The 27,012-nt window shown below is 41.3% G+C and overlaps 1 protein-coding gene across 1 annotated transcript; it reads right to left on the bottom strand.

Moving 5' to 3' along the window:
- LOC119738099 (spliceosome-associated protein CWC27 homolog) lies at positions 1–27,012 on the bottom strand. Its single transcript, XM_038212831.1, has 11 exons — positions 26,884–27,012; positions 23,946–24,155; positions 21,852–21,995; positions 20,507–20,605; positions 19,604–19,698; positions 18,805–18,960; positions 17,953–18,129; positions 17,103–17,245; positions 13,743–13,858; positions 1,649–1,785; positions 1–1,108 (listed from the first exon to the last, which is right to left on the bottom strand). The coding sequence occupies exons 1-11, from the start codon at positions 26,923–26,925 to the stop codon at positions 955–957; spliced, it is 1,473 nt and encodes a 490-aa protein (XP_038068759.1). The 5' UTR covers positions 26,926–27,012; the 3' UTR covers positions 1–954.

Genomic DNA, 27,012 nt, shown 5'->3' with positions numbered 1-27,012 from the left:
ATGCAAATCGCCCATCACAAGGCCAAAGGCCACTCGGCTACAGAGGAAAATGTGGAAGAACCAGCCCCTCACACTAAAACAAGACAAGATAATCTAATCTCTTCACAGTATGAATAGGGTTGGCCTCTATCCATATTAGGCATAAAGTGTCATTGCCCAGGCTGGGCTCAAACCAACAACCTGCAGAAATACCGCAGACCACGAATTCAATGCCCTATATCACTAGGCTTTGGCACTCCACATATTTAAGATTTTCTACCCAGGTGGAGCTTCTAGACCATCGTCCCAACCAGGGTTGGATTTTGTGTAGAGCGCTAGCTGGACCAGTGTAGAAGCTGCATTGGATTTTTGCTAGAATGAAAGGGGTTCCCGATATCTCCGTGTTGGACCAGTGTCCAGTGTGCATTATAGACAGTGTGCAAGGCCCTTCAGTTGCTCCACAGTCACTAAATACCATTTTTTTCTTTGTTGGGATACCAGGTAGATATAATAATGATTAAGCTCAGATTACATGCAACAAGCCATAACTGTTTTGTTGAAAATATTACTTAATAAATTGCTACTTTCAAGCTGCATTTAGATTTAATACATATTATAAATTCATTTTAGGTGAATACTTGAACTTATTGACACTTGTTCGGTGGAGCACTGTGATCCAATATTTATAGCGTTTGACCCATGTGATGAGAAACATGGTGCTTGTGTTCTTGGGCAAGACACTTTACCACAATTGCCTCTCTCCAGGGGTATAAACTGGTACCTGTGAAGGTAGAGACCAGATTGTGCTGATCTCGAGTTTCTGCAGAAAACTAGTCTCATGGCCCGATAAACAGGGTTAATAATTAACGCTTTGTATCTTCTAGCAAAGGCGCTTTATAAATACCAGTGATTATAATTATTAATATTATTTTGTAATTCACTTATTTCATTACAGGAAGGCTCAGTTACTGAATTTCATTTTCTCTCCTTGGCTTTCTTCTTGCTTTCTTCTCGTCTTCTCTTGTTGATGGGGTTCCTTGGGTCGAAGATGCTGTAAGTGTCGGCATCCTTGATGTTCGCATCTTTCACTTGACTTGCGCTTATCTCGCACTTCAGAACGTGTGACATCCTGCAAAAAGTCGGCCAAAGTAAGCGCGTAATTTAAAACAGAAGTTTTAAATGCCCATCCGCGAGCTAATGACTAATAAATAGTAGCGATTGTGATGCAACATTCCAAAAACCCTTAACATGGAAAACATTTTTCATATTTTAGTTTTTATGTCACATAAGGTTGCATACTGGAAAATATATGCCGATTTTCAAGGTGCATTGTAATGGTTTTAGAGCTTGTTTTCTTTTTTTTCATGTCAGAACTCTCTAACCATTAATGAAAATAGTTACTGACAAAATATCTTTAAAAAAAATCTGCCAGGGGGCAAGGTGTCCCATGCCTCCCTCTGGATATGTCACTGGCCCCGCCCACTTTTAGTTTGTGTACATTTCCCCCAAAGGGTTGTGACCGAGTTTGACCGATCAACAATGATCACCCGACTAAAAAGTCAAGATCTAATTGGTCAATGCACACTGCTTGAATGACGGGCAGTAACGGTTCATTGATAAGAAGCTGCAGAAGAGTGGAAGCCAAAAAAAACCCCAAAAATATAATCACCATCCTGTCCCCATGATCTCTTCCTCTTCTTCATCGTCTTGAATCTCCTCATCAGCTCTAGTTTCTTCTTTCTTTTCTTCTTCCTCTTCATTGACCTGATGGAGACGGTTTTGGAACTTGGCAAGAATCGCTAGAGTCTGAAAATTGTACCAGAATATAAATAAAGTCAATGAACAACTCGAAGAGTTATCTGAATCTCATTTAAATTTTTTTGTTTTTGTTTTTTTTTTGTTTAAGTGCCGGAGGCATTTTACATCTGGTTCTTTCGGTACAGGTTGAGTCATGTAAACTTTAACATCATGAAGTAATGAGATGTTCTATAAATTTGAGGTCCCTTTTTTTATCCTGTCCCTGTTACATCTGACATCTGTGACTATTTTCTGATACACTTATTCATGCAGTCAACTACCTACCCAACAAATAAAACAAATTTGAGATCATTCTTAATTAGATTTGAATAGGAAATTACAAAGTACCAAGGTAACAGGAACAGGGACAAATGCCACGCTTCGGATCCTGAATTTACAAAATGACCCTAAGGCCTGGCTTAGGCTGGTGAAGCATCAGCGCTGTCTGTGTCTAAATAAATCACAACGAGGCTGTCCTCGCCAGACATTTGGGTTCTTCAAGAGATGATGATGATCCGATCTGATCCGTCCAATCTGGATGGGGTCTATTTCTGGTTCTTCCTCTGATTAATTCCACGTGCACCCCTCGCTAAGTCTCCCGGCAATCACTGCCGGGACCTTACAGGGTTCACGAGGTCCCTCAGGGAGACAAGCAGATACTAATCCACTCTGGCATTAAAGGAAGGACCTGGGACCCGTTTAATAGCTTCCTTTTTTTTTTCTTCTGGGGTTCAACCTTTTGTTTCGAGAGAAACGACAAGGATTACATTTCAATTCGAAATGAAATTTGAAGCTTAGCAGGGGTGGGAAACTAATACTGAAATTGGAGTACTCTGAGCAAAAAAAAAATTGCGGCAATTTCTTTTTGCAATTAAGGAATTATTAGAGAGGTGGAGTCTGGGGTGTCCATTTTCTGTTGTTACTCATAATCATTTCCACTCCTTTGCAAAAGCCTCCAGCGAACAGGTTGCTGAGGTTGCATGCTGTACATACACAAAACTTTGCAAAGGCACTGTTACACCAAAGGTAACACAACAGACGTAACAGCTGGGTCATTTTGTGAATTAAGGGTCCAAACTGTGACAATTTTCTTGTTGTGCAAGATACCTCCCTCGGAACTTTGTAATTTACCATTCAAGTTTCATTAAGAATGACTTCAAGTTATTATTTGAGTATTTGTTGGGTAGGTAATTTGCTTCAAATAATCGCTCTTGGAGGATGACTGCATTTAAGGAGTGCATCCAAAATTATAAAACATATCTGTCATAGATTTAACAGGGATTGGAAAAAAGTGGACCCCAAATTTACAGAAAGACCGCCTCTCAGATTTTACTTCATTTTCCTTCAGAGTGTAATTTCCTTTAGAGAGTAATAGTTTCACATTGTAAATTTGAGTCGAATTTTGAAGTTTTCTTTGTTGGAAAAACAAGTGTGCCTTATCTGAAATCTGAAAAAAATGCCATGCCCTAACAATTTTTTCTTGCTTTGTTAATTGCATGCTTGTACATGTATTGGGATATTCATTGTTAGATCCCTATAGACACCTTGCACAACTACCCCCTCAATGATGACAGAGTCTGGCAGACCACTGGCAGACCACATTAACCCTAGGCATTTTTGCTAGGATGCAACCTGAATCCTTCAAAATCCTCCAACTGCCTCCATGTAGAATTGCATACAGCCTCAATCCTCCAAAATCATGTTATTTCTTGAATGTGGTCCTTGGAGGGGTGACCACTGCCTCAATCCTGCAAAATTCTCCAGCAATCACTGTCAATAATGTTGAGGCACAGACAGTGACATCCTGGAGCAGTGCGGAGGATTTCGAGTATATTCTAGGCCAAAATTTATGCACCTCTGAGCGGCTGAGTAATACAAACTTTGACAAAGTTTGATGATCCAAAAAAAAAAAAATATTTATTGAACATAAAAATTAAAAGCAGATATGGCGCTCTTTAATATCGGTGAAATTTTTTTTGTAAATGGAAAGTTTGCTCTTCTTGTTTGGGAACTGACCCTGAGGTGATTGTGTAGGCTTAGGCAAAAAACTGGTACCCAGTGGGAATAGCTGGTGCCCAGAATAGGAACTGCTCATTAAGACGGCTTAGTCGTCTTTTTTTTTTGGCCATGACAAAGATTGGTGATCCCCAGTCTGGTCACGATCAGGCTGAGTCAATGCCAAGTTTGAAGGTCTCGGGGTATCTGAAAAAAAAGGGGGGGGGGGGGAGATAGAGGAGGTTTTTTAGGATGATGGGTCCAGGATGACATCATTCTGGAGTCAGTGTGACGAAGCCGAGGAGATAGGGTCTTCCCAAGAGGGTAGTGTTATCACTCACCAGCCAGCTGCAAAGTTGCTGCTATCAGTTAAAATTGTCCCTTGTTTCAGGGGTGGCCGTGATGGGCCAACGCTTCACCCCCGTGGGAATACCGAGGGGTAATCCCTAAAACTCCTAATTGGCTTTTTGGAGGCAAGCCAGCTCTCTAAAAGGGGTTGTGTACTTTCTGCCCTCTCCTCAATAAGTTAAACACAATATATACGCGTGACCACATGCGGTGACCCCAATTTATACAATCACAAATAAATTGCTAGGTCAGTGGCATCTTGCTGGGGAGAAATTTTTCATGGGAGAAGGAAATGAGGAAATGTTTGGGTCAGTGACTGGGCATTTGTATGAAATGTGTGTGAACTGTATACATGGATAGCTATGCCGTTTGTATGGGCCTTATTCACGAGTCGGCCATATTGAATTGAAAGTTAGGTAAAATCTTAATATTTTGAACTTGCGAAGAGAAATGAAAGCAACTTACTTTATAATCAATTCCAGTCTGCCTCAATTACTAAATTAGAATTTGTAATTATAAAACATTCCCTAATGTTTAAAGCTATATTTAAAATAAGGCTGCATTGTGCCTGCATAAATAGTCTGGCACCATCCCACTCAACAGTTAACAATTTATGAAATACATTCAGGGAACTCGACAAAAATGGCCAACTCGTGAATAAGGCCTCTTTGTTAAATTTAATTGACACATTAAAGAGCCAAAAATGCCATCAGGCCTCTCCTCTTTTGTTTTCTTTCTCATGTTTTTGTCGGTAGTAATTGGAGAAGGGTTTCAACCAATCTTTTGCTAAGCAGCTGCAAAAAAGGCCTAACGGTCATTCTTATCATGTGATTATGCAGCCCTCGTTGGGTAATGCATGGAGTCTGTTACTGACATTGCCTGATGAGCTGTAAGTTTAATGGTTAACACTTGTGTTAGTGTAACACTGTAACTTATGTTACCAATTTAACCGTTAACACTTGTGTTACAGTGTAACTTGTGTTACACAAATGTAACCATTAACACTTGTGTTACATTGTAACTTGTGGTACAAATTTAACCATTAAACTTGTTACACTGTAACTTGTTTCACAAATTTAACCGTTAAAGGGAATATACATCATTTGCTTTTGCTGTAATTTTCAGAAATGGGTGGAATTGGGGGGTCGGAAATATAAAGCAAATATAGTTACACTAACTTTTTGGAGGTTTTGGGTTCGAAAATGCTATAAAAACCAAGAAAAACGATCATTTTCCTGTAGTCTGGTTCCCTGACTCCATATAAGAAGAAACAGAGCAGTTTACATACATTGGGGGAATTGTAAGGTCAGGGAACCAGTCTAGCTGGCTCGTACCCGTTTATAGGTTTGTAATCGATTGCAAACAAGTGCAATGGTCAATTGGGGCCAGTATTTGATAAAAAGCCAGTTGTTTCCAACGCTGATCGGCCGATCAGCGTTGGAAATTGATACAAAAATACCACTTTTCTTGAAAATGACAGTATACCAGGTGCCATAATTTTACAGGATGCTTTAGACTGTCATTTACCAACATCCTGTTAAGGTATTTCGCAAAAACTTGATAGTTTTATTTTTCGTTGTTTGCAAATGTTGTATATTCCCTTTAACACTTGTGTTACACTGTAACTTGTTTCACAAATTTAACCATTAACACTAGTGTTACACTGTAACTTGTGTTCCAAATTTAACCATTAACACTTGTGTTACACTGTAACTTGTGTTCCAAATTTAACCATTAATGTTACACTGTAACTTGTGTTCCAAATTTAACCATTTACACTTGTGTTACACTGTAACTTGTGTTACAAATTTAACCATTAACACTTTTGTTATCGCACTGTATTTACCCCTTGATGATTAACCATTTAACAGGTGTAAGTAGGGAGGCTTTGGTTAACCATTAACACTTTTGTTACACTGTAACTTGTGTTCCAAATTTAACCATTAACACTTGTGTTACACTGTAACTTGTGTTACAATTTTAACCATTAACACTTTTTTTATCACACTGTATTAACTCCTTCATTATGAACCATTTAACAGGTGTAAGTAGGGAGGTTTTGGGCAGCGCAGGAACTCATCAATTATATTGGGTATTAAAAACAACAACTTGGTTTTCACTATGCTAGACCAAGAAATCCACTAAAGCCAGGTACTGCTCCACAACAAACATGGGTCATTTTATCTATAAGCCTCCAAATGACATAACGAGGCGGCGTAATGAAGGGTTTCCCCAACTCCGACACTCAGAGCCACCTACAGCTTCCTCTTGGATGAGCCAATACTGGCCAGGGGAGTTTGTAAGCACACGGAAATGGAATGATGACGAATGTAAGTCCCTATTACGTGTAGCATCGTCCTGGCAGGTTGATTCTAAAAGCGGAATTGGGGATAGCCATTAATTTAGTACGTCTGGGGCTATCAGTCAGAGACGGAAATGAAATGCTGACAAATGGTCGTTGGGTGTTAATAAGGCAGGGAGGTGTGTGTGGCTGTGTGGTTAGGTTTTGAGTCTTGTAGGTAGTGAAAGTTTAGAATTTCCGTCTTTCCTAACTTATGCTCTGATTCAGTAAAAGAACAATGTACGGTCTACATGACTTGTATGGTATATGTTTGTATTCATAAGATGGAATTTGCGTTGGGGTGATGTAAATCAATATTAGGTTTTTGCCCTTCACCGACGTATAAACACTGTATACTCAGTGTGTTACCTCCCGAGTGAAAGTTGGAAAAAATTACTTTGGTGGGACTCGAACCCAAGACTTCCTGCTTTCTAGTGCAGACATCTTACCACTCGAACTTGCGGGATCGGTTGGCTTGTGGAATCTGATGTGTGTAGCAGTGGGTACCGCAATTAAACTATTCATAAAATGGAATTTGCGTCGGGGTGATGTAAATCAATGTTTGTATATTTGCCTAAATTAAGGTACTATTTACATGTACAATACTCATTTCTTATCTTTTAAATAAACCTTCATAGGTGAAAGCACCTTTACGGTTACACTTCTGGGATTTCAGCTTTCAAAAAGGATTCTTTAAAAATCCTGAAATCGGGAAAAATCATGACAAAATCTCACCCTTTTATTAACCTTTACACACTAAATGATTTGTTTTATACAGTGGCTAGCCTGGCAAACATAGTAATAAATTCAGAATAACAGAAATATAAAGAATAATGAATGATTAAACTAAAAATTAGGGAAGTTATTTCTCAATGGCTGGGAAAAGCATTCCAAAACCCAATCTTGAACTCTTGGTAAATAATGAATGCCTCGACTCAAATTTGACTCGGAAAACTTAAAGAACAGACCACACAATCTGGGACGAAATTTTAGGCTGAAAACAGATGCAGTATTGAAGCCATTGCCTCATGTGATATCAACGCAGTGATTGAAATGTATGAAAATAAATAAATAAATTTTGGTGGTTTTTTTTAGTACAAGTGTAATGATTAATGAAGCATCCTCCTATAATGGTAAAGAAAGGCATATAGGATTATTTGCATTTCGGATCCCAAAAGTAACCTACCAAATTATTATCAAAACCTTAGTTGGATTAAGGATCGTACTTGGTACTGAACATCCCGTAAAATTATTCCATCTGGCTTGCTGTCGCTTAGCTGAAATTAAGAAATGTAAGTGATTCCCAACGATCAGTCAATTGACTAATTTATTTTTTAAATACAGAGTGCTATGGAAGAAATCATGTTTTGTGGTCAAAAGGTTGTGCATAGTTTTTCACGGCCTTCTCAAAAAGTGTAATATTCAGTATGGATTCAAGCCCGACAATCCAACAACATGGGTGAATAAAAACCTTTAACTTCTTTTGACAGTTTAGTTTTCGCTGCTTGTGATGACTCCAACTTCACAAGAATCCATCCTGGCAAGCACCCCAGATCTCAGCCTATTTCAGGAACAGAAATAAACCCAGCTAAACCGAACTAGGACTAGCTAGGCTGACAGACCAAAGCATGGAGGTTTCTCCCCTGAGAGTTCTCTCTGCCTGCTGTGCCTTAACCATAGCCCGGGGATAGACAGGGTGGCTGGCACATGGGTACGCCAATCGGTTCCAATCATTCATGTCATTCATTTGGGGCTATCACTGGGGGAGACGATCGCCGAGTGACGTGCTGGAAGCAGGAGAACGTGACTGAGGAGTCTTAGCTGTGATTGACCCGGAGTGGCTGTGTGAGGGCGCCGTTTACGTTGAGTGGTGCATACTTCGAACATGAGGGTCAATGTTCAATTTTGATGCCTGGCTTATGTGTACTTTCCAATTCTATAAACAAATCACTACTACAGCAGGGGAAAAAACAAGTTAACATCATCAGTTTTTATTTTACATAGGACCTAAATTTGCACTGTTTTTACATTTTGTTGAAACAAAACAGTTCAGCATCCTGTCTTTGGGCATGATCCCTGGCCGCGTCCCCGCGTCAATTCCGGAACTTTGGTCTGACCAGAGACCGAATATTTTTTTTTTTTTGGCCTAATGGCACTAAACTCTCTAAGAAATTATTCCGTCTGGCAGGCTATCATTTTGAAGAAAACAATAAAAGAAGGTAATTTCCAAAGAGGCGTCTAAAGATGCATTTTTGGAAATTTCCGTCATTCGTTTTTAATTCAGCGAAGCTGTGAATGGGTGCGTGCAAGCATTGACACAACGCACACGTGCGCGCAGTTGCTATAATTCATCGGATCGTTGCGTGACATTGCATATATATGCAATCGGCTGAATGAGAACGTGTCCCGGATGCTGATTTTGGGCGCAATTCAAAACATGACTCAGGGCACAATTCAAAACATGACTCAGCAACTTTTGAATTGATATCGAGATCCTAGAATATTGTTTCCTCGAAATTTACAGCATTCACACAGTTGAAATTTAATTAGGTTAGTTGTTAAGCACCTGTCTTTAGATTTTGAGCGTTGTTATTGCTTCAAACGAAGATAATGCACAAATTACAAATGATGTACTCTACGTTTAACAGTCGCTTGCTTGATTTTGCCTGAAAGGACAACTTTGCACAAATGCATGTTTGCATAAGAGGGCTTTAATCAACAACAAAAAGTGCAAAATCATGATTTGTTGTCATTTATCAGATGTATTTGTACCATGGCAGTTACTTGCTCTGTATTTTACAACAAATCAAGTACATTGTGTAATGTTCAGTTTGTTTACAACACCAGAGCATATGAATTGTGTACAGAACACCACCTATCAATTAATCATCACAATTGGTGCTATGGTTTGAGTAAAACCGGTGCCCTGCAGGCGGCGGTTCTCAGCCTAATTCCATCTGTCACTACAAGGAAAGTGTCATTAATTATGGGCTCTCGTGTGTGAATTTGACGCAATTAGGGTTCATTTCCCCGGCAGCGCCGTGCCGTCATGCAACGAGAGGCTCCAGTGCCAAAGCAGTCCTCATGGAAAAAGGAGGGATTTCTCCCTGGAAAATATGTGCAAAATTGCCCGAAGGTAGCTTTCCTTAAACACTCTTGATCTGGCTTCCGTGCCTTTAGGTGCATTTAAGGGGTGGGAAGGAGTAGAGTATGGGAGTTTCCTCACAGACGTAGTAGGAGTTTCAAGACTGTCTTAAGGTTGGACGGATAAAATGTCAATAACCTCCCTTTCCTAACTCGGTTATCATCATCGTTAGTTATAGAAGAAATCAAACATCATGAGTTATAGTGCAGTTAAGGAATGTTATGATTGGTAGCGTAACTGTTTCTTTGTAAGATACAAAGTGTACACCACTGAATTGACACAACAGTTAACTACCATATTATATCCAGATGATCCAAACTAAGGTTTAAAACTATATTCAGTTTAAAATTTACATTTGTGGTCACAATGATCAGTTTAGGCATACTACATGGCTCCGGTGTCCTTGCTTGACTGTAACCAGTAAACTGTACAATACCCTCCTTAGTTTAGCTTAGGTTCCATTTTTCGAGAAAAACACTCTAGGATCTTGATTTTCAAATCAAAAGTTGCTGAATCAAGTTTTGAATTGGACCTGAATCCAGCGTCCAAGACACGTTCTCACTAGCCGATTGCACCTACGCGATGTCGCGCACTGATCCGACGAATTATAGCAACCACGTACGCGTGTGCATCGTGCCAATGCTTGTGCGCACTTCGGGGAATTACAAAACGAACTACTAATTTGAATTTCCTACGATGCTTCTAAGAAGCACCATTGGAAAGGCCTTCTTTCATTGATTTCTTCAAAATGACAGCTTGCCAGAAAGAAAAATTTCACAGGGGGTTTTAGTCCCCTTACTATCTTTCAACCAAGTATGTTTTTCAAAATAATTACGCCAGTTACTTTTTGGATAGCTGCAAATGATGGACTCTGGCTTTAACACATGAATACCAATGACTGATCCAAGCTACATTCCAACCATCAATGCCGGCAAGAAAATATTCCCGCCGAAGAAACTCAACAGCCGAGGCCTGCCAAGAAAGCTAAGATCTGTGAACAAAAACGTAGAGCAGCTGATGTTGTTGACGAAGACACAATTGCTACAAACCATGTCCCCATCCTTCAGCGACCATTCCTGTGAGACTACTGGCCCATGACATCACAGCACAAACATAGGAAATAGCCGGTTTACTCCCCCCGGCGTATTTCACCGCAGCTGGTAAGAACCGAGAGTCCGTTATCTCGTTAATTACGGTGCTACGCTTCCAAGACCCGTGCTCTCACATGCTTCCTGACTACGGTCTGAAGACTTCAAGCTCCCCGGGCTCCCCATTCTATTTTGACGGGCAGACTTGCTGGAGCCGAGACACAAACCCAAGATCGCTTCAATTTGTCGGTTCTCCACCTGTCTTTCTTCACATTCACGGTGATAATAGGCCGCGTCTAACTAACTCGGCTACGGCTCGCGATTATAAATGCACCAATGGAAGCTGATGAAGCCACTTCCATTAGACAGGTGTGTTACTGTCAGGCAGTTAGCCAATTAAATTCGGACATGGCAAGTCATTAGCCATGATCATAGCTTGCCTCAATGGCTTGTAAAGCTGGAAATGAATGAGTTCAACTTGAGATACAATGATTTGAGTCCATAAAAAAATTGCTTGGAACGTATTGTACTAAAAACCTTAAAACTTTGCATGCATCATTGTTGACCTTTATTTTGGCAAAAATAGTAATCTGCAAATTACAAAGTGTACTGATCAATGCATGAGCTACCTTTCCATCTCTATATAGCAATTTCAAACGGACATAAAAAATTTGGAGAGCAGTACGTTTGTGGCTGCATCATGTAACGTGAAATCTCTTTAGTGAGTTTGTGTGGTTCTGAAAAGAGCCGATGGAAATCTCAATGTTTCGGGCAGCATGCTCTGCCCGTCGTCAGGAGACATACGAACTCACAAAAGAGATTTCTTGTGCAACTGCAAACACACTCATATTGCCGATGTCACAATGCAAACCTTAACATCTTCACTGCGCAAAAAATTGGCTGACTCCAGCAAAAGTTTGCAGAAGCTTGTACCTGAAACTGGAAGTATGTAATTGATATGTCAATGCCCCTTAATTATCCTCCTGTAACCCTTCACTGTAATTAGCGTATCCTCTGGCAACCTGGCGTACATCAAATGCATAATTAGGCTCTTCTTATTACATCCCTATAACCACGGATCCTACACAGAAGGATAAATGACTCTTCTCAGCTCCAGTACAAAATGCACTGAGCGAACTTCCCTTAATTTAGTTAGACGCGTGATAACATCCATTAATACCCGTTGGCTTGCAATCGCGAATTTTCCAGGTGTGCCACTGTGTCGGGTTTTTGCATGACATCTAAAACAAAAATATTCATAAAACTGTACGCAAAACTACTCCTAGGACATAATTCTTCCAAAATTGTTGAAAAATAAATACTTCAGGATATAACAGATGGTATTGTGCACTTTTTGTCGTCATATATGAAGTATTTACCCAGATTCCGTTTTTAATTAGGCTTTCATTAAAAAGTTTTAGACAGATGTGATCCCGAACCGATGAAACAAAAGCGACATTTCATTGGTCATTTTAAACTAAAGCTTAAGATATTGTGCTTGGTATTAACATGATTATGCAGTTATCACTTATCAGAATTCAATAATAAAGACCAAAAAAGTAGACTGATGAATATTCAAAAATACAATTAACTGGCTTGACAGACTTCGACACCAAATCTGAAAGCAATCACGCCCAGGGGTCTTTGTTGACAAGTATTCATGGTATTTGCCACCAGTACGGGCCGTTATCACGCGTCTAACCAGGAGTTTGGCCAAGTCGTTGATCCTTCTGTGTAGGATCCGTGCTTTCAGCTTCCACCATTTCCATTTTTTAAAATTCCCTGACGTTGGCAATCTGTCAACGACAGGTGTATGTTTCAAATTTCAGTAGGAGTGTAGTGGGCCGGAATGAATGTGATGGGGGTAATTAGACCAAGAATCCCTCTCAGCATTTTTCCTCTCATTTCGAAACTGGAATGTCCTTCCTAGTCATTTATCAACATAATTTGAAACCTAAGGAGAACTGGTCCTCATTATATGAGGACAAAAAGTAATCGGTAAATCTTGTTTCATTGCTTACATTTCTAGTTTAGAATTAGAGTGAATGATTGAAGCAACATTCACCACTTTGTTTCCTAATTTTAAAGTTGTAAAAGAAAATTTGACTGGTGCGGGGTTTGAACCTGCGACCTCCACATTGCCGTTCTGGTGCTCTTCCAACTGAGCTATCCAGCCCTTTGTTAGCCGTTCCCCAGTTTATTTTCTGTGTAGATTTTTAAAAAGTACTGTAGTTAGTGGAACTGTGGTTCACATCTAACCTTGTCGAAAAACCCTCCATGGGTAAATTAACCCAAGCTTTTCTGTTAACTATTGGTGCAAGGTTCAAATCCACCTTTGGCCATGGTCCCTGCCTTTGCAATACTAACCTGATCATCTTTTTTTTCTGATTAATGGTTAAAGGTTCACATCCATTTTTGCCTTAACGCTATCCTGATCACGTTCTTCAATGAACCCTAACCTTCCCAAATACTCCAAAATCCTTTTTGTAAAATGGAGGATTTTTGCAGGATTGAGGCTATATATATGGCAAAAATGTGCGGCTGATTTTGGGGGATGCACTACTTTCAAGGTCTTGGGCCGGACCTTGTGTTGTTTATGCTCAACCGTGCATAAATTGAGGCCTAGATTATACTTGAAATCCTTGGTACTGCTCCAGGATGTCACTGGCTCTGCCAGGATTGAGGCAGTGGTCACCCCTCCAAGGAACACATTCAAGAAATAACGGGGCATTTTGGAGGATTGAGGCTGTATGCAATTTTGACATGGAGGCAGTTGGAGGATCTTGCAGGATTGAAGTTGCATCCTAGCAAAAATGCCTAGGGAGTTAGGTTAATGGTGCAAGGTTCACATCAAAGTTTTGCTGTGCAACTCTTATTGACAAACTGACTTGATCATCTATCTCTCCAATTAATGGTAAAAGATTCACACCCACTTGCCTTGATACCTGAATTTGACACCTGATCATTTTGTCAATGAACACAAATTGTGTCGAATTAATAGTGCAAGGTTCACCTCCACCCCTAGACACCCCTTTTCCAACGATCTTACCTGATCTTCTCTATTGCCACCCATTGCCTGGTCCTTCTTCATCCTTCTGAATCTCTTCTTCTGTTGACGAAACTCGGATATCATGTCGTTGGTTGGTGGACTTGCACTAGCTGCTTCTGAAAAGTGGATGACAAACCAGTGATAGGTCTGGAAATGAAGTATAATAATATAATTTTGTTTTGTGAAATCAAAAAGTTTTCAAATTCTGAGTCTAAGTATCAACGTTTTCTGGTGAGAAGCAGGAAGAGACAGTGTTGTAGTCGAGTCAATCACAAGTCCTCACAAGTCCAGTCACAAGTCCTCACAAGTCCTCACAAGTCCATCACAAGTACTCAAAAGTCCGGTCACAAGTCCAGTCACAAGTCCATCACAAGTCTTCACAAGCCCCTCACAAGTCCTCACAAGTCCTCACAAGTCCATCATAGTCCATCACAAGTCCTCCAGTCTCAATTGAAGTGACAAGTTATGAATAACAAAGGGATTCCTTTGCTACTGTACACCCCTGTTACTTGTGGTTGGACTTGCGATTTACTAATGAAAGGACTGTTATGGTGGAGTTGTGGTGGACTCGATTACAAAACAGGGAAGTGAAAAAGAGAAGTTAACACCTTAAGAAACGTTCTGTAGATAGAAAAGAAATAGAAGTTATGTTTCTACCAGATCTACCAGTCAGCTACACTGGGATTCAGAATCGACTCTCTCCAGTAAAAGGTGAGGGAAACAGTAAACATCTAGTAATAGCCAAGTTATAGGCAACTCTTGGGTATTCTGTATCCACATTGGGTCATTAAATCCTTTTTCCTTAAATTAAATGTTTTTTGTTAAGCATTAGGTAGTGATCCCCCCCCTCATAAAAAAGTGCCAATTATTTCAAGTGTGATCTGGGTACACCGGAGGTTCACACAACCTGCATCACCCATACTGAACTTTGTATCCTTGTGGAGACATTTCTTTGTTCTCGTGAACTAAAGTTTTGGAGTTTGAAAGTACAGTTTAAAAATGCTCTTAGTTTAACCAGAATCAATTTCCTTGGCTGAAATTCGGACTAAATATCCCTTTTCTAAAACTCTTCCATTTGCGACGAATCAACACACCTTGGAAATTCCTAGCTTTTGAGTAAAATCCATATGTCTATTTCGTGAAAACCTTGTGGAGACATATTAGTTTATTCTGAGAAATTGCCCTGTGTAGACGTATACAATCTTTTGTTCCCTATTGTGTGCATGTCTCCAGAGGGCACGGTGTATCAGATCACGCGGACCTGTTTGGTTTTCAGGTCCACACAAAGATGGCAAGGTTGGCACACCACCATGATTATTAAGGGTGTAAATCGAGGATTTCCCACCTTTCCTCATTATCAATCTTTTGTTAATAACATTTTTTGCAAAAGCTCTCGTTCGTTTTGTACATGTTTTCTAATCAAGGACGTCCTCGATTTGACTCCTGTCCTCGATTAAACATTGATGTTTTATATGTGTGTCATAGATTTGCACCAAAAACAAACCCACATCTTTGTAAACACCTTCAATCATGGACCCCTATGTCCCTCTTTTGTTTACACTCAATTTTTTTAGGAAGACCTCCAATATGTTTTGTACACACACCTCAAAAGTGGGCCTTTGGTCAATCGTGGACCCTATTGTCCTCTATTGTTCAAGGTCCACGATTTGAATGTGTGTACACGTACACACACACACACACAGTCGTTTTTTGCTATGCTTCCGAGGATTGGCTTTGTGTTTTCCTTTGTCCCTTGAATATAACACTCTCCCATAGACTAAGCACACAAACCTGCGTTCGAGGACAATAGGCACCTTCCTTCGAGGATCAATGGCCCCTTTGTGCTCCTTTTGTTGTCTGTCCTCAGGCGTAATGCCATGCAGGAACACACACACATTCAATGCAAAATGAGTCAATATGCACGATGTCAAATCAATAGTGACTCGAAAAGGTGTAACACCATAAATCTCATGAGAACCCTCCATGTATGTAGGTCATGAAACATGAGTGTGTTGCTGACATGATGAAGGAATAGCTCGTCAAAAAACACGGGTGATAATTAACGGTCTTTTCCTTGTCACAATGCCATAGTTAAAACGTTTTTCAACAGGTCAATTAGAACAAAATGTGTGAGAAGTGAAGTATGTAGTCATGTGAACCCTTAGGCAATGAAAGGGCCATATTACAGCTATGGCACACGCAAAATAAAAAGAAGTAATGTATCTTTGATGAATGAGATTTCCTTCGGAGAGCAAACTCAGGATTTTTTTCTCACTCTTCTCGCCTCATAAATTATATACCGATTCTGTCTGTCACTTACAACGAAGGCCCAAGAGGTGAACTAATGAGTATCCATTTCGAAGATGCTGGAATGCAAGGGATCTTTATATTTATTTTGTCTAGAATAAATGGTGGGATAGGACCGGACAATGTTTTTAGGCTACACACTGATGCTGACGGGCTCCGTGCACAAGTACCCCCTCAACGGTAAGACAGAGTTGGGGGAGACCACTGGGAGAGGCAATCAAACAAATTGCTGACAACGCTTGACGCTCATGTGAAGACGCTATGGCTTTGTCCACACTTAAATTAGTCAAGTGTACTCTTCGCTATACATGGCACAAATAATTAACGACATTTTCAAACCTATTTAATTTGCAAAATCTTAGAAGCACCGCTGTGCTTGATTACATTCGAGGTACAGTAGATAAGTTTTTACTTTTCCAATGTATGCCCACTATTTATTATGTCAACCGATTTATTACGTCAATCATGCCGATCTGCAGACATAATGGCCAGGCGTCGGCCTTTGTGAAATGGCTAAACGTTTAAACGGTTCTTAAAATATTTGCTAAGCGTTTTACAAAAATTATATGCAAAGTCACATTCTTAACCCTAACAGAACACAACCCATCAAACCCCAACGGCATGTTTTGTTGGAATCTGTCAGGATGGGTACAGTACCCCAAAACTGACAGACTTTTACATTTGGTTGGCACACCTCCAAAATCAAAGTCAGAAATATGTGTGTGCAGTTTCCCATATGGTGTTGAGATTTGCCAGGATGGGTATGGTTCCTAGTAAATCATGCTAGGGAGTAAGGGTTAACCAGTATAGTCTGCTTGTGAGCTACAGACATGCAGCAGCAATGTATTCAAGTCCCCCTGACTCTTTTGGTACAGAGTGGGGGGGGGGAGTGAGCAATGCACCAGAGAGCCTTTAAAGTTCAAAATTTTTCGGGGCCCTTAAGCAGGCCCGAACCCCATGTCATGGCTTCGCAGGTTGGTGAATCACAACAAAATCCCCCCACAGGTTTGAAAAATCCCGGGGAGAACCCTGTGCATGGGGTCATTTTCTAACCTTTGGGCGTAATATCGTCTTCTTCTTCATCACTCTGTTCTTGTTTCCTCTTGTCTTCATCTCTACTCCTGGTATCATTCTCTTTCCTCCTCGATTCCCTCAGCTCTCTCTTCAGTTGCTCCGATTCCTTGCGCAGCTCGCTCCTGTGTATTCACACACACACACACAAAAGGATCACATAAAAAGGACCGTTAGACTTAAAGCAGAGATAAAACTGGCCTTAACACACAAAAAATCGCTTAGCTATCTATGACAAAAATAATCCAAATTGGCAGTCTCCAATGCTGCTCCCTATCTGTAGCTAAATTTGCACAGAAATTAGGCACATACTTGTTCAGCAATTTATCCTCTTTTCAATCAAAGCATAGATGGTTACACAAACTAATAGAAAAGAAAAAATTGACATTTTACCATTTATTCTATTTCTTATTTTAACTGGGTAACCCATTCAGAGGAATCCACTGGTCTCCCATGGGTTCCATTAAAGAGAAGACAATGTGAAGAAATTACAGTTTTAGATGTGGGAGGAAAACCCCAGAAGAATATTCTGGGTAAAACCCACAGCATCAAGCAGGGACTGAAAACCCAGTCCATATATTGGCCCAGGCAGGAATCGAACCTGGGTCACTGCATTGGAAGGCGAGGAAAGTACCGCTACGCCAACCTGACTCTCTGTGACTTTTCTCCATGTATTTCACCCCTAGCAAAGGATACCATCCGCTACATGTACATGCATAGCAGATTGCAAGTCACATATGACATCACAAGGCCTCACAAACTGAAAGATCTATCTAGTGCGCTAACTGTCTAACGTGAATCCTCTCCATCAACCCAAATAATACTGACTCACCTCCTTGACTCCCTGCTGTCCATTTCTTCTTCCACTTTCTGAATCGGCTTATCTGGCGTCCTTTTAAGTTTCTTGCGTATGGACTCCTTCATCTCCTCATCGTATATTCGCTTCTTTTCTTCTTCTTCTTCATCTTCATCTCCGACGATGTCTTCTGATAATGCATGCTTGGGTTTCCTGTCAGTAAAGGGGTAATGAAACAAGGCTATTGAGTGGCATGAAAAGTGGATTATATTATTAGTCTGTTTTTAGTCCATGACAGATTCAGCAAGCTTTACTTTGACGGTTTAAAATGAACAGCATTTTTTCCGTGTTTTCCAGCACCAATGGACACTATTAGTTATCCCGCGAGCGCGAGTAGAACACGGAATAATGTAGTGCATCTGTGTCCCACATACCACGAGGCCCAAGTATGTGGGACACAGACGCACTACATTTTCCGTGTTCCACGAGCGCGAGCGTGATAACGAATTTATCTTCAAGCAAACTCGACACGCAGTACAGTTGGAAAGAGCACACTTTACACGAACATTTCAGCAGTTTAGTGCATGCAGCTGGAATGTCGCTCACTTCTTGGAATAGCGCAATACGCAGGGTGTGATATGGACCGTGCAATACAGCCTCATATCACACTGTTGTTGCCATGGATCGACCAATCAGGGTGGAGGATTCAGGTTTGCTTGAGGATAAAAAGCATTGAACAGCTCAGTGGAACAATGTCTGCCATAAATTAATAGCCCTTTATAAATCGGTCCATTTCATGAAATTACGACAACTGCAAATGATTCTATATGCCAAGGATACTTTTGAGGAATCCTTGTATTCATTAATAATAATAATTTCAGTACTTACTCTACGTCGACAGCAGCAACTGAGCTAAGATTGGGATCGTTGCCAAGATCATGAGCACTCTTGCTCTTGTGTTTCTGTTTCATCTTCAAGCTCGCTTCGTTCACTTCTTCCTCATCTTCTTCTGCCTCTTCACCAAATGACAACAAGCTGAAATTCCTGAAAACACAAAAAGATATAAAAGTTACTCTAACCATAAAGTGCTTTAGGCCAAAAAAAAATAGTTCTGCTTCTGGTTACCCTACCTACCCTATTTTGACAGCCCCTACCCTAATTTTTTTTTGGGGGGGGGGGGGGGAATGAGAAAAAAACCTGAAAACCATCAATTACTATCTTTTACCCTTTACTACACGCAGACACCTCCATATGATCACACACAAAAAATTTGCCAAAAAAATTCCTTACCTACCTACCCTATTTTCAAATGCCATGTAATTGGCAGCAGAAGTTTTTTGGGGGCCTTACACCAATACCTCAAAGTGCTTCAAAATCGTTACCCCTGTTCATCAGGCCATGAGACCACTACTCTGCAGCAGATCAAGGTCAGTGCAATCTACCACCTCACAGGCACCCACTTAGACTCCTGTGTGCAGAGGCAATTGAGGTAAAGTTTCTTGCCCAAGGACACAAATACCATGTGCCCGCCCCCCCCATAGGGATTTGAACCCACAAACTACCCCAAAAGAGTTTAACACCATTACCACTGGACCAAGTTTGCAACACTGAGTGCACATGTACATTGCTTACAAAATTACATCTCTGAAGGGCAAAATCCAACATTGGAATAAACTCTGCAACTTACTTTGTGGCCTTGGATTTACTTTTCTTCTTCCCTTCCTTGTCTTTCTCCTTCTTCAGCTGCCGGGGGACGATGTCATCAAAGGGATTGGCTAAAACCTTCAGAATGAATGATTTGAACAAAACAACAGATTTCAAGGGGTACATATTTGAATATTCTGGTTCACGGAAAATCTGTTGCACGGCACTTTGCAATGTGTACAATCATCTCTGCTTCACTGTGCGAGTAGGTTTATGGTGTAAATCTATGAAACACACGTGCAACATCATCGATGAGTTGAGGACAAGAACCAAATCGAGGACGACCTCGATTAGAAAACGTGTACAAAACCAAGAGAGCTGTTGAACAAACAAAGGAAAAAGGGAAGAGGAACAATAGAAAATCCTTGATTTACACCATAAACAAACCTGAGTTTGTTTCTGCATTCAAAAGGGGACGTTGAACAACAGAGACAATAGGGTCCCTAATTTCCGAGGTCCCCAATTTGGATTTGTGTACAAAACATATGGGAGGTCTTCCTAAAAAGTTAGAGTACAAACAAAAGAGGGACAATAGGGGGCCCCCCGATATGCAGGCAAATACACACTTACATGTTTGCATCAGTTACTAATTTTCTTCTTAACAGAACATCAGATAAACTTGAAACTTGGAACAAATATCGAACCTGATTCCAAGTCTATGTGCATATTACAGTGAAATCTTAATAAATAATTGAATTGCAACCAATTTTGATCAAAGCAGTCGCCCCCCCCCCCCCAACTTCACAATCAAAAATATTGGAAATGTCATGGTGTACAAACATAAAATGGTATGAGGATGGAACTTAGTAAAATCAATAAAAGGAGACTTTAGACAAATTTGGAATGGTAATTCGAAGATTGAACTGGAAGAAGCTGATGGACTTACCTCCGTTGACTTGATTTTGGGTGGATACACCGGCCTGTCATCATCATCTACCTCTACCTCCGCCAGCTTGACCATGTTATACATTGTGTTGCCAACAACCTAGGCAATTAACAAAATCAATTTTACAACAGACATGAGACATAATGACACCACACTTATTATTATTAATCATAATTTCTGGTAATGAAACCAAGGATTCCTAAGATAGTGCCCTAGGCACTGTGGCTCGCAAGCCTAAAGAAACCTGTAGAGAGGAGACAATGAAAAGAAACTACAGTTTTAGAGGTGGGAGGAAAAAGCCCCGAAGAATGTTCTTGGGAAAAACCCACGGCATCAGGTGCCATCGCCCTGGGTGCAATCGTGCATGGGTAGGCAAGGCATACCGTTCAAACATCGGTGTGCAGATTCTTGATTTTCTACCTGGGTAGAGCCTCTCATTAACCCTGGTCCTGACCAGGGTAGGACTTTACCCATGTAGAGCGCTGTACCCGTGTAGAAGCCGTGTTGGAATCTTGCTAGTGTGAAAGCAGTTCCCAAAATCTCCGTGTTGCAGAGTTGTAATGACTGGAGTCAATGACTCGACTCGAGTCCGACTCGAGTCACAAGTTTTGGTGACTCGACTCGACTCGACTCGAGTCCCTAAGGGCAAATGACTCGACTCGACTCGAGTTACTGCGAGCAAATGACTCGACTCGACTCCCTCATCAGAATGACTCGACTCGACTCGACTCGAGAAAGGCTAATGAGACTCGAGTCCCAAAAATAAAAGCAAAACTTTCCGAAAAAAATATTTTTTTAAAAAGTTTTTGTTCACGTCACGTTAGAATGTTCGTGAATAATGTATACATATATATACGTGGTTTGATCAGTGTCCCCATTAGTTGAATGACGATCAGCTGGCACCCCCTTTATTTATTAAGAGGCAAATGTGGTGTCGCCACATGTACTAGGCTACTAGCCCGAATGTAAAATTTAAATAGCAAAAAAATGACTTTCTCTCATGTGTTTATTTATTGTATAGTGCTCAAATATTTGTGACTTGAATTGACTCAAGCTAAATATTTGACTCGACTCGACTCGACTCGACTACACACTGTGACTCGACTCAACTTGACCGTCTTGACCTAATGACTCGACTCGACTCAAGTCACTTCTTTAAAAAGACTCGACTCGACTCGAGTCACAAAAGTCAGTAACTCGTTACAACTCTGCCGTGTTGGACTCGGACATTTCAGATAGTGTGAGAGGCCTTAAAAAGAGAGAGCTTTTGTGGTATTGGACTGACCGCAAGTTGTTTTCCCTACCCCATTTTAGGGCAAGTACAAGCGAGCAAAAAGCTGATTACCTTGCCGAATATGGTGTGCTTGTTGTTGAGATGCTCACAGCGGTCGAAGGTGAAGAAAAACTGGCTTCCGTTGTCGTTGGGTCCAGCGTTGGCCATGGCAACCAGGCCACGCCGGGAAAACTTAAGCCGAGAGTGAAATTCATCCTGCAAAACAAAAAATAGCGCAGGTCACATTTAAACTAAAAAGTAGCCAGAAGTGGTGGGACAGCTTGGAAGTTGAAAAGCCAGGCCAGGCCCGGCCCGGGCCTTCAGGCCTGAACTACCTTTTGTCAGCCCTGAACTACCTAACAATATAGCTGGAGTTACCCAGCCCTAAATTTTATCATTGGGTTGTCATTTAGGGCTGGAGGACACTTTTCACGTAAACCAGCAGCGTTGGCAGGTCCCAAAAAAAACTGTTTAATGCACTAATATGAGGTTTACCACTTGCATCACAGCTGCGGTACTGGAACGGCAACCGAGTGCATGAAACAGTCATCAGGTGTTACGCTTCCGCGTGACGTCATGCGCCAACAGCCAGCGCAGCCGGCAAAAACGACTAGTACCAGCGCGCTGTGCATGGTAATCGACCGCCATTCATTGTACACAATTTTTTTTGTGCACAAACCAATTGCAGTCCTGGCCATGCCTGCAAGGTTGTCAGGTTAGCGGTTATTCCTCCTTTTTTCACTGCAACTGTAGGCTGAATCTTCATCGTGGATCGTTTTTTACTTTAAGGACCTGTGTAATGGTTATTCCAGGCAAGTTTACGGTGAGTTGCAGTTGCAATCTTTTTTGGGACCTGCCAACGCTGCTGGTTTACGTGAAAAGTGTCCTCCAGCCCTAAATGACAACCCAATGATCAAATTTAGGGCTGGGTAACTCCAGCTACTAACAATAGAGCTTCTACCAATCAATAAAGCCCGGCCTCTAGAGGGCCAGGCCAGACTGAAGTACTGCCCACCTCAGACTGGGTGTGTGGCTAATGTTTGCATTCAATGCCAGATACACAAATGTCAAGACCTGTGGTGGGATTAAAATCCGGATTAAAAAAAAAAGTGTTGCTTAAATTCCACTTCAGTTTAGATTTTGATATTTGAAACCAGCCTTACAAAAAAATGAGCCTTCTGTTTTTTTGTGACACAAGCTAAAGAAACAACTGGAACATTCCCGAATTTGCTCCATGGTCTGCGACTGTGACCGCATTCACTTGCTAGTGGTTGTCTTGGTTCGTTAACAGCCGGGCCATTCGTCTGATCGCCGAGTTTCCACCCATATTTCCAACATTACAGCTCTAGAGTGTTTTCTTAAAGGCACAGCGGTCATTCAATGCCGCACACTTTACCAAATCATCGTGGACGGCATTCGACACGGCACCTCACTTGTCACTTTTTGTCATGACTGTGTGCTGAAAGGAACTTTCAGTGAAATTGGATAATTGTTCAAATTTGGGATTACTGCATTGCTGAAATTTTTTTTAGGATTGCTGGACCTTGAAATCTCTGATTTCTCCTAGTCTGAGTAACTAGGACTCTACGAATCACCTTTTTTAACATTTGGACATGGTCGGGCGATAGTAGAGTCGGAGATCGATAGCAGTATTGCGTTTACTACTAATTTTTTTTTTACCATTTTCACTCGTACCCCCAATCAAAATCTTCAGATTTCACCCCCAAAACAGTCTTCAAACTGCCTTATGCGCCCTTGTAGGCTTCAGTGGGAATTGAAAATACAAATGGTGGTGGTTAGGTTCACATACCTTTGGGAAGGAAAAAGAAGTTTCACCTTCAATTCGGGAAACATCCTTGTCACACACGCCTTGTTTGAGGCTGCCATTTTGAATTCAGGAAATATAGACTTGTGCATGGCTCTGGCTAGACTGTTTCCTGACAAGCGTCAGACAGACAAATCACAGGGCACTTTGATTGGTCACCTGGATTGGTGACCAATCAAAGTGCCCTGTGATTGGTCAGGTGACCGCAATACTGTTATCGATCTCGGACTCTACTATCGCCCGACCATGTCCAAATGTTAAAAAAGGCGATTCGTAGAGTCCTAGTTACTCGGACTAGATTTCTCCCACAATTACTATACTTCAGGACCCAGTTAATGTACCTTAAAGGGGTGACCATACACCGACTCCCCGCCCTCACCAGTCCCTGTTGGGTCACCCCCTTGGCCCATGAAGTCCTTGATGATCCTGTGGAAGATGGTGCCATCGTAGTACCCCTCCAGACAAAGCTGGACGAAATTACGACAGGCTTTGGGGGCTTCTTTGGACCATAACTCGATATCGATGTCACCGCATGTTGTCCTGAGTAACACCTGTATGTGTGAATGGACGACAATGACAAATTAATGGCGAATGTTACATGAAGCATTGTGTTTTCTTAGGAAAGGGGTCCCAAATGGTTCTCAGACTTTATTTCCCTTTAAAAAAATCAGACCAAGCCTCGGATTAGGAAGAAGAAAAAATGAAATCTACTTCAATAAAAAGTAGGATTTGATAACAAACAACAGTAAATTAAACTTGTATTAAAAGTATTATGAAGAACAAAAAAGACAAAAAATTATTACCATTATTTGAGTTTTTGAGGGAAATTTGGGGTAAAGGTTACGATGACAGCGCAACGACAACACACAACCAGAAAATAAAGATGGCGATCACCGCACTATGTATCGTGAGCACGCACGGCGCGCTGAATCGCAAGGCACAAACCGCGCAGGAAAATCATGATTTTTACCCCCAAAAAAACTGTTTAAAAATGTAAAACGGGTGTCATTAGACATGAGAAATTTCTGCTTTTGATTGAAAGGTGATTTTTGAGCAATAAAAAAACATTTTTGATTCTAATTTGATCAAACCAATACAGGGGCCCTACACTACACGATTGCCCATATATAGCATGCATAGTCTAGCGCTAGCAAGTAGCAAAGGATGCAGGGTGACCGTTTTAGCTGAATTTCAGCTAAATTTGACAGAATTTTTTTGTAAAAAAAACAAGTTTTACAGAAAATTTGACAGAATGGATTTTTTTGGCAGATTTCTGGCAGAATTCCCCAAAAATTGTTATTTTAACAGAAAAACAGAGAAAATTTGAAAAAAAATGGTAGCTACATTTGTTTTAGCTGGAGTTACCCAGCCCTAAATTTTATTTAGTTTTTTCGGCAAAAATGATGAAAAATATGCCCTTTCCGCACTGAGCCAACCTGATACTTGAAACGTGCACACGCGCAGAATGATCGCAGTCATTTTCGGTTCGAACGCTCGGAGCGCGCCGCGGGGGTATGGTGTAGGAGCGGAACGATAGTATGCGCATGCATACAAGTGCAAGTACGTCACCCCCACGGCGCGCTCCGAGCGATCAAACCCGAAAAAGACTGCGATCATTCTGCGCGCATGCACGTTTCAAGTGTCAGGTTGGCTCAGTGCAGAAAGGGCATATTTTTCATCATTTTTGCCGAAAAACCGACAGAATCCACCGATGTTTGTTGGGTGCACATAACGTGAGTATGTCATGAGGTATTGTACGGAGTTTAGGGGCAAACTGTGCAGCGGTTCTGTGGGAAAAAGCTTGGTTGGGATGGACATATTTGTACTTAATTAGTGTTTTGTGCTGACAGCAATTTTGCGGGGTTCTGAACCTATGAGGCTCCACTACGTGGAGCCTCATAGTTCTAGGAGTAGGTGCTTACTAAGCAAATCACGCATGCGCACTGCATATTCATGCTGCATAGTCTGGCCCCCGGACCAGACGTGATATGAGCGTCGAGAATAATTGTCAGGTCTAGGGAACCAGACTACACGCTGCACAGACGTACGACTAGAATAGACTCGGCGGTGAGAAACTGATGAAAAGAGTCTACAAACACGTACAAGTTTAACGTTGCTTTCGAGTTTATTTTCCAGATTAAGGTCGGTCAGCATCGCATATGGAATTTCTGAACCCAGCGGCCCAATAGATAAGGCTACATAGAATACTACGACGTAAAAGTTAGCTTCTCCACCAAGGAAAAATATTGAAAATACTGGTCATAAATTTTTTCGCCCGGTTTTGAGCACTTTATACCCTGGACTCCCTCCGTTACGTAGGGCATGTAGGGAGGAAAGTAGCCCGACTGCGTCTGGCCGTACAGTACTATCGCAAGCTCTGTAGTACGGCCAGACGCCCGATGCTTCCACACAGACTGAATTTTGTTGGCCGCCGATGTAGCGATTTTGCTACATCTTTCGATCGTAATTATCTTTTCATCCAGGACACAAATTTCCAAAGTTAAGGTTCGTAGTCGTAGAGCAACTCATATCTTTTCGAAAAAACGTTCTTTGGTCTCAATATTTTCATCCATCTGGCCACAAGATGAATTTCAGTCATCAGATTCCACAAATATCGTCCCCCATGCGATCCCCCATGCGATTTCAAAATGGCGGCCGTGCTGTAATGTATGCAATATGCAGGCGCGCCCGCGCAAACTCATGAATATGCATAAACAGTCTGTGACGTATGACCTCGTGACGTATGGCTCTGCACGGGGCCGCACGCACGTCCAAAACACGAGGTCATACGTCACAGACTCTTTATGCATATTCACGAGTTCGCGCGGGCGCGCCTGCATATTGCATACATTACAGCACGGCCGCCATTTTGAAATCGCATGGGGGATCGCATGGGACGATATTTGTGGAATCTGATGACTGAAATTCGTCTTGTGGCAATATGGATGAAAATATTGAGACCAAAGAACGTTTTTTTCGAAAAGGTATGAGTTGCTCTACGACTACGAACCTTAACTTTGGAAATTTGTGTCCTGGATGAAAAGATAATCGCGATCGAAAGATGTAGCAAAATCGCTACATCGGCGGCCAACAAAATTCAGTCTCTGTGGAAGCATCGGGCGTCTGGCCGTACTACAGAGCTTGCGATAGTACTGTACGGCCAGACGCAGTCGGGCTAGGAGGAAAGGGAGTCCACCTGGGCTACATGGCCCCCAATTGCCCATGGCCCATGCGCAATACAGTCGTTTTTAAATATTGACGTCTTTCCCACAAAAATACCTTTCCATTAGTCGGTGGTTCAAGGATGTAAGTAGTACTCATTCTGCTCAACTGTTAAAAACAATTTCCTATCGTCTGCTCGTTTAACTCCATGAACTCTGCAACAAATTGAGCGCCGCCATATTCCAC

The sequence above is a fragment of the Patiria miniata genome, unplaced genomic scaffold (assembly GCF_015706575.1).
Source record: "Patiria miniata isolate m_02_andy unplaced genomic scaffold, ASM1570657v1 HiC_scaffold_3, whole genome shotgun sequence".
Lineage (NCBI taxonomy): Eukaryota > Metazoa > Echinodermata > Asteroidea > Valvatida > Asterinidae > Patiria > Patiria miniata.
Note: the sequence above shows the minus strand (reverse complement) of the source record. Positions and strands in the feature narration are given on the sequence as shown.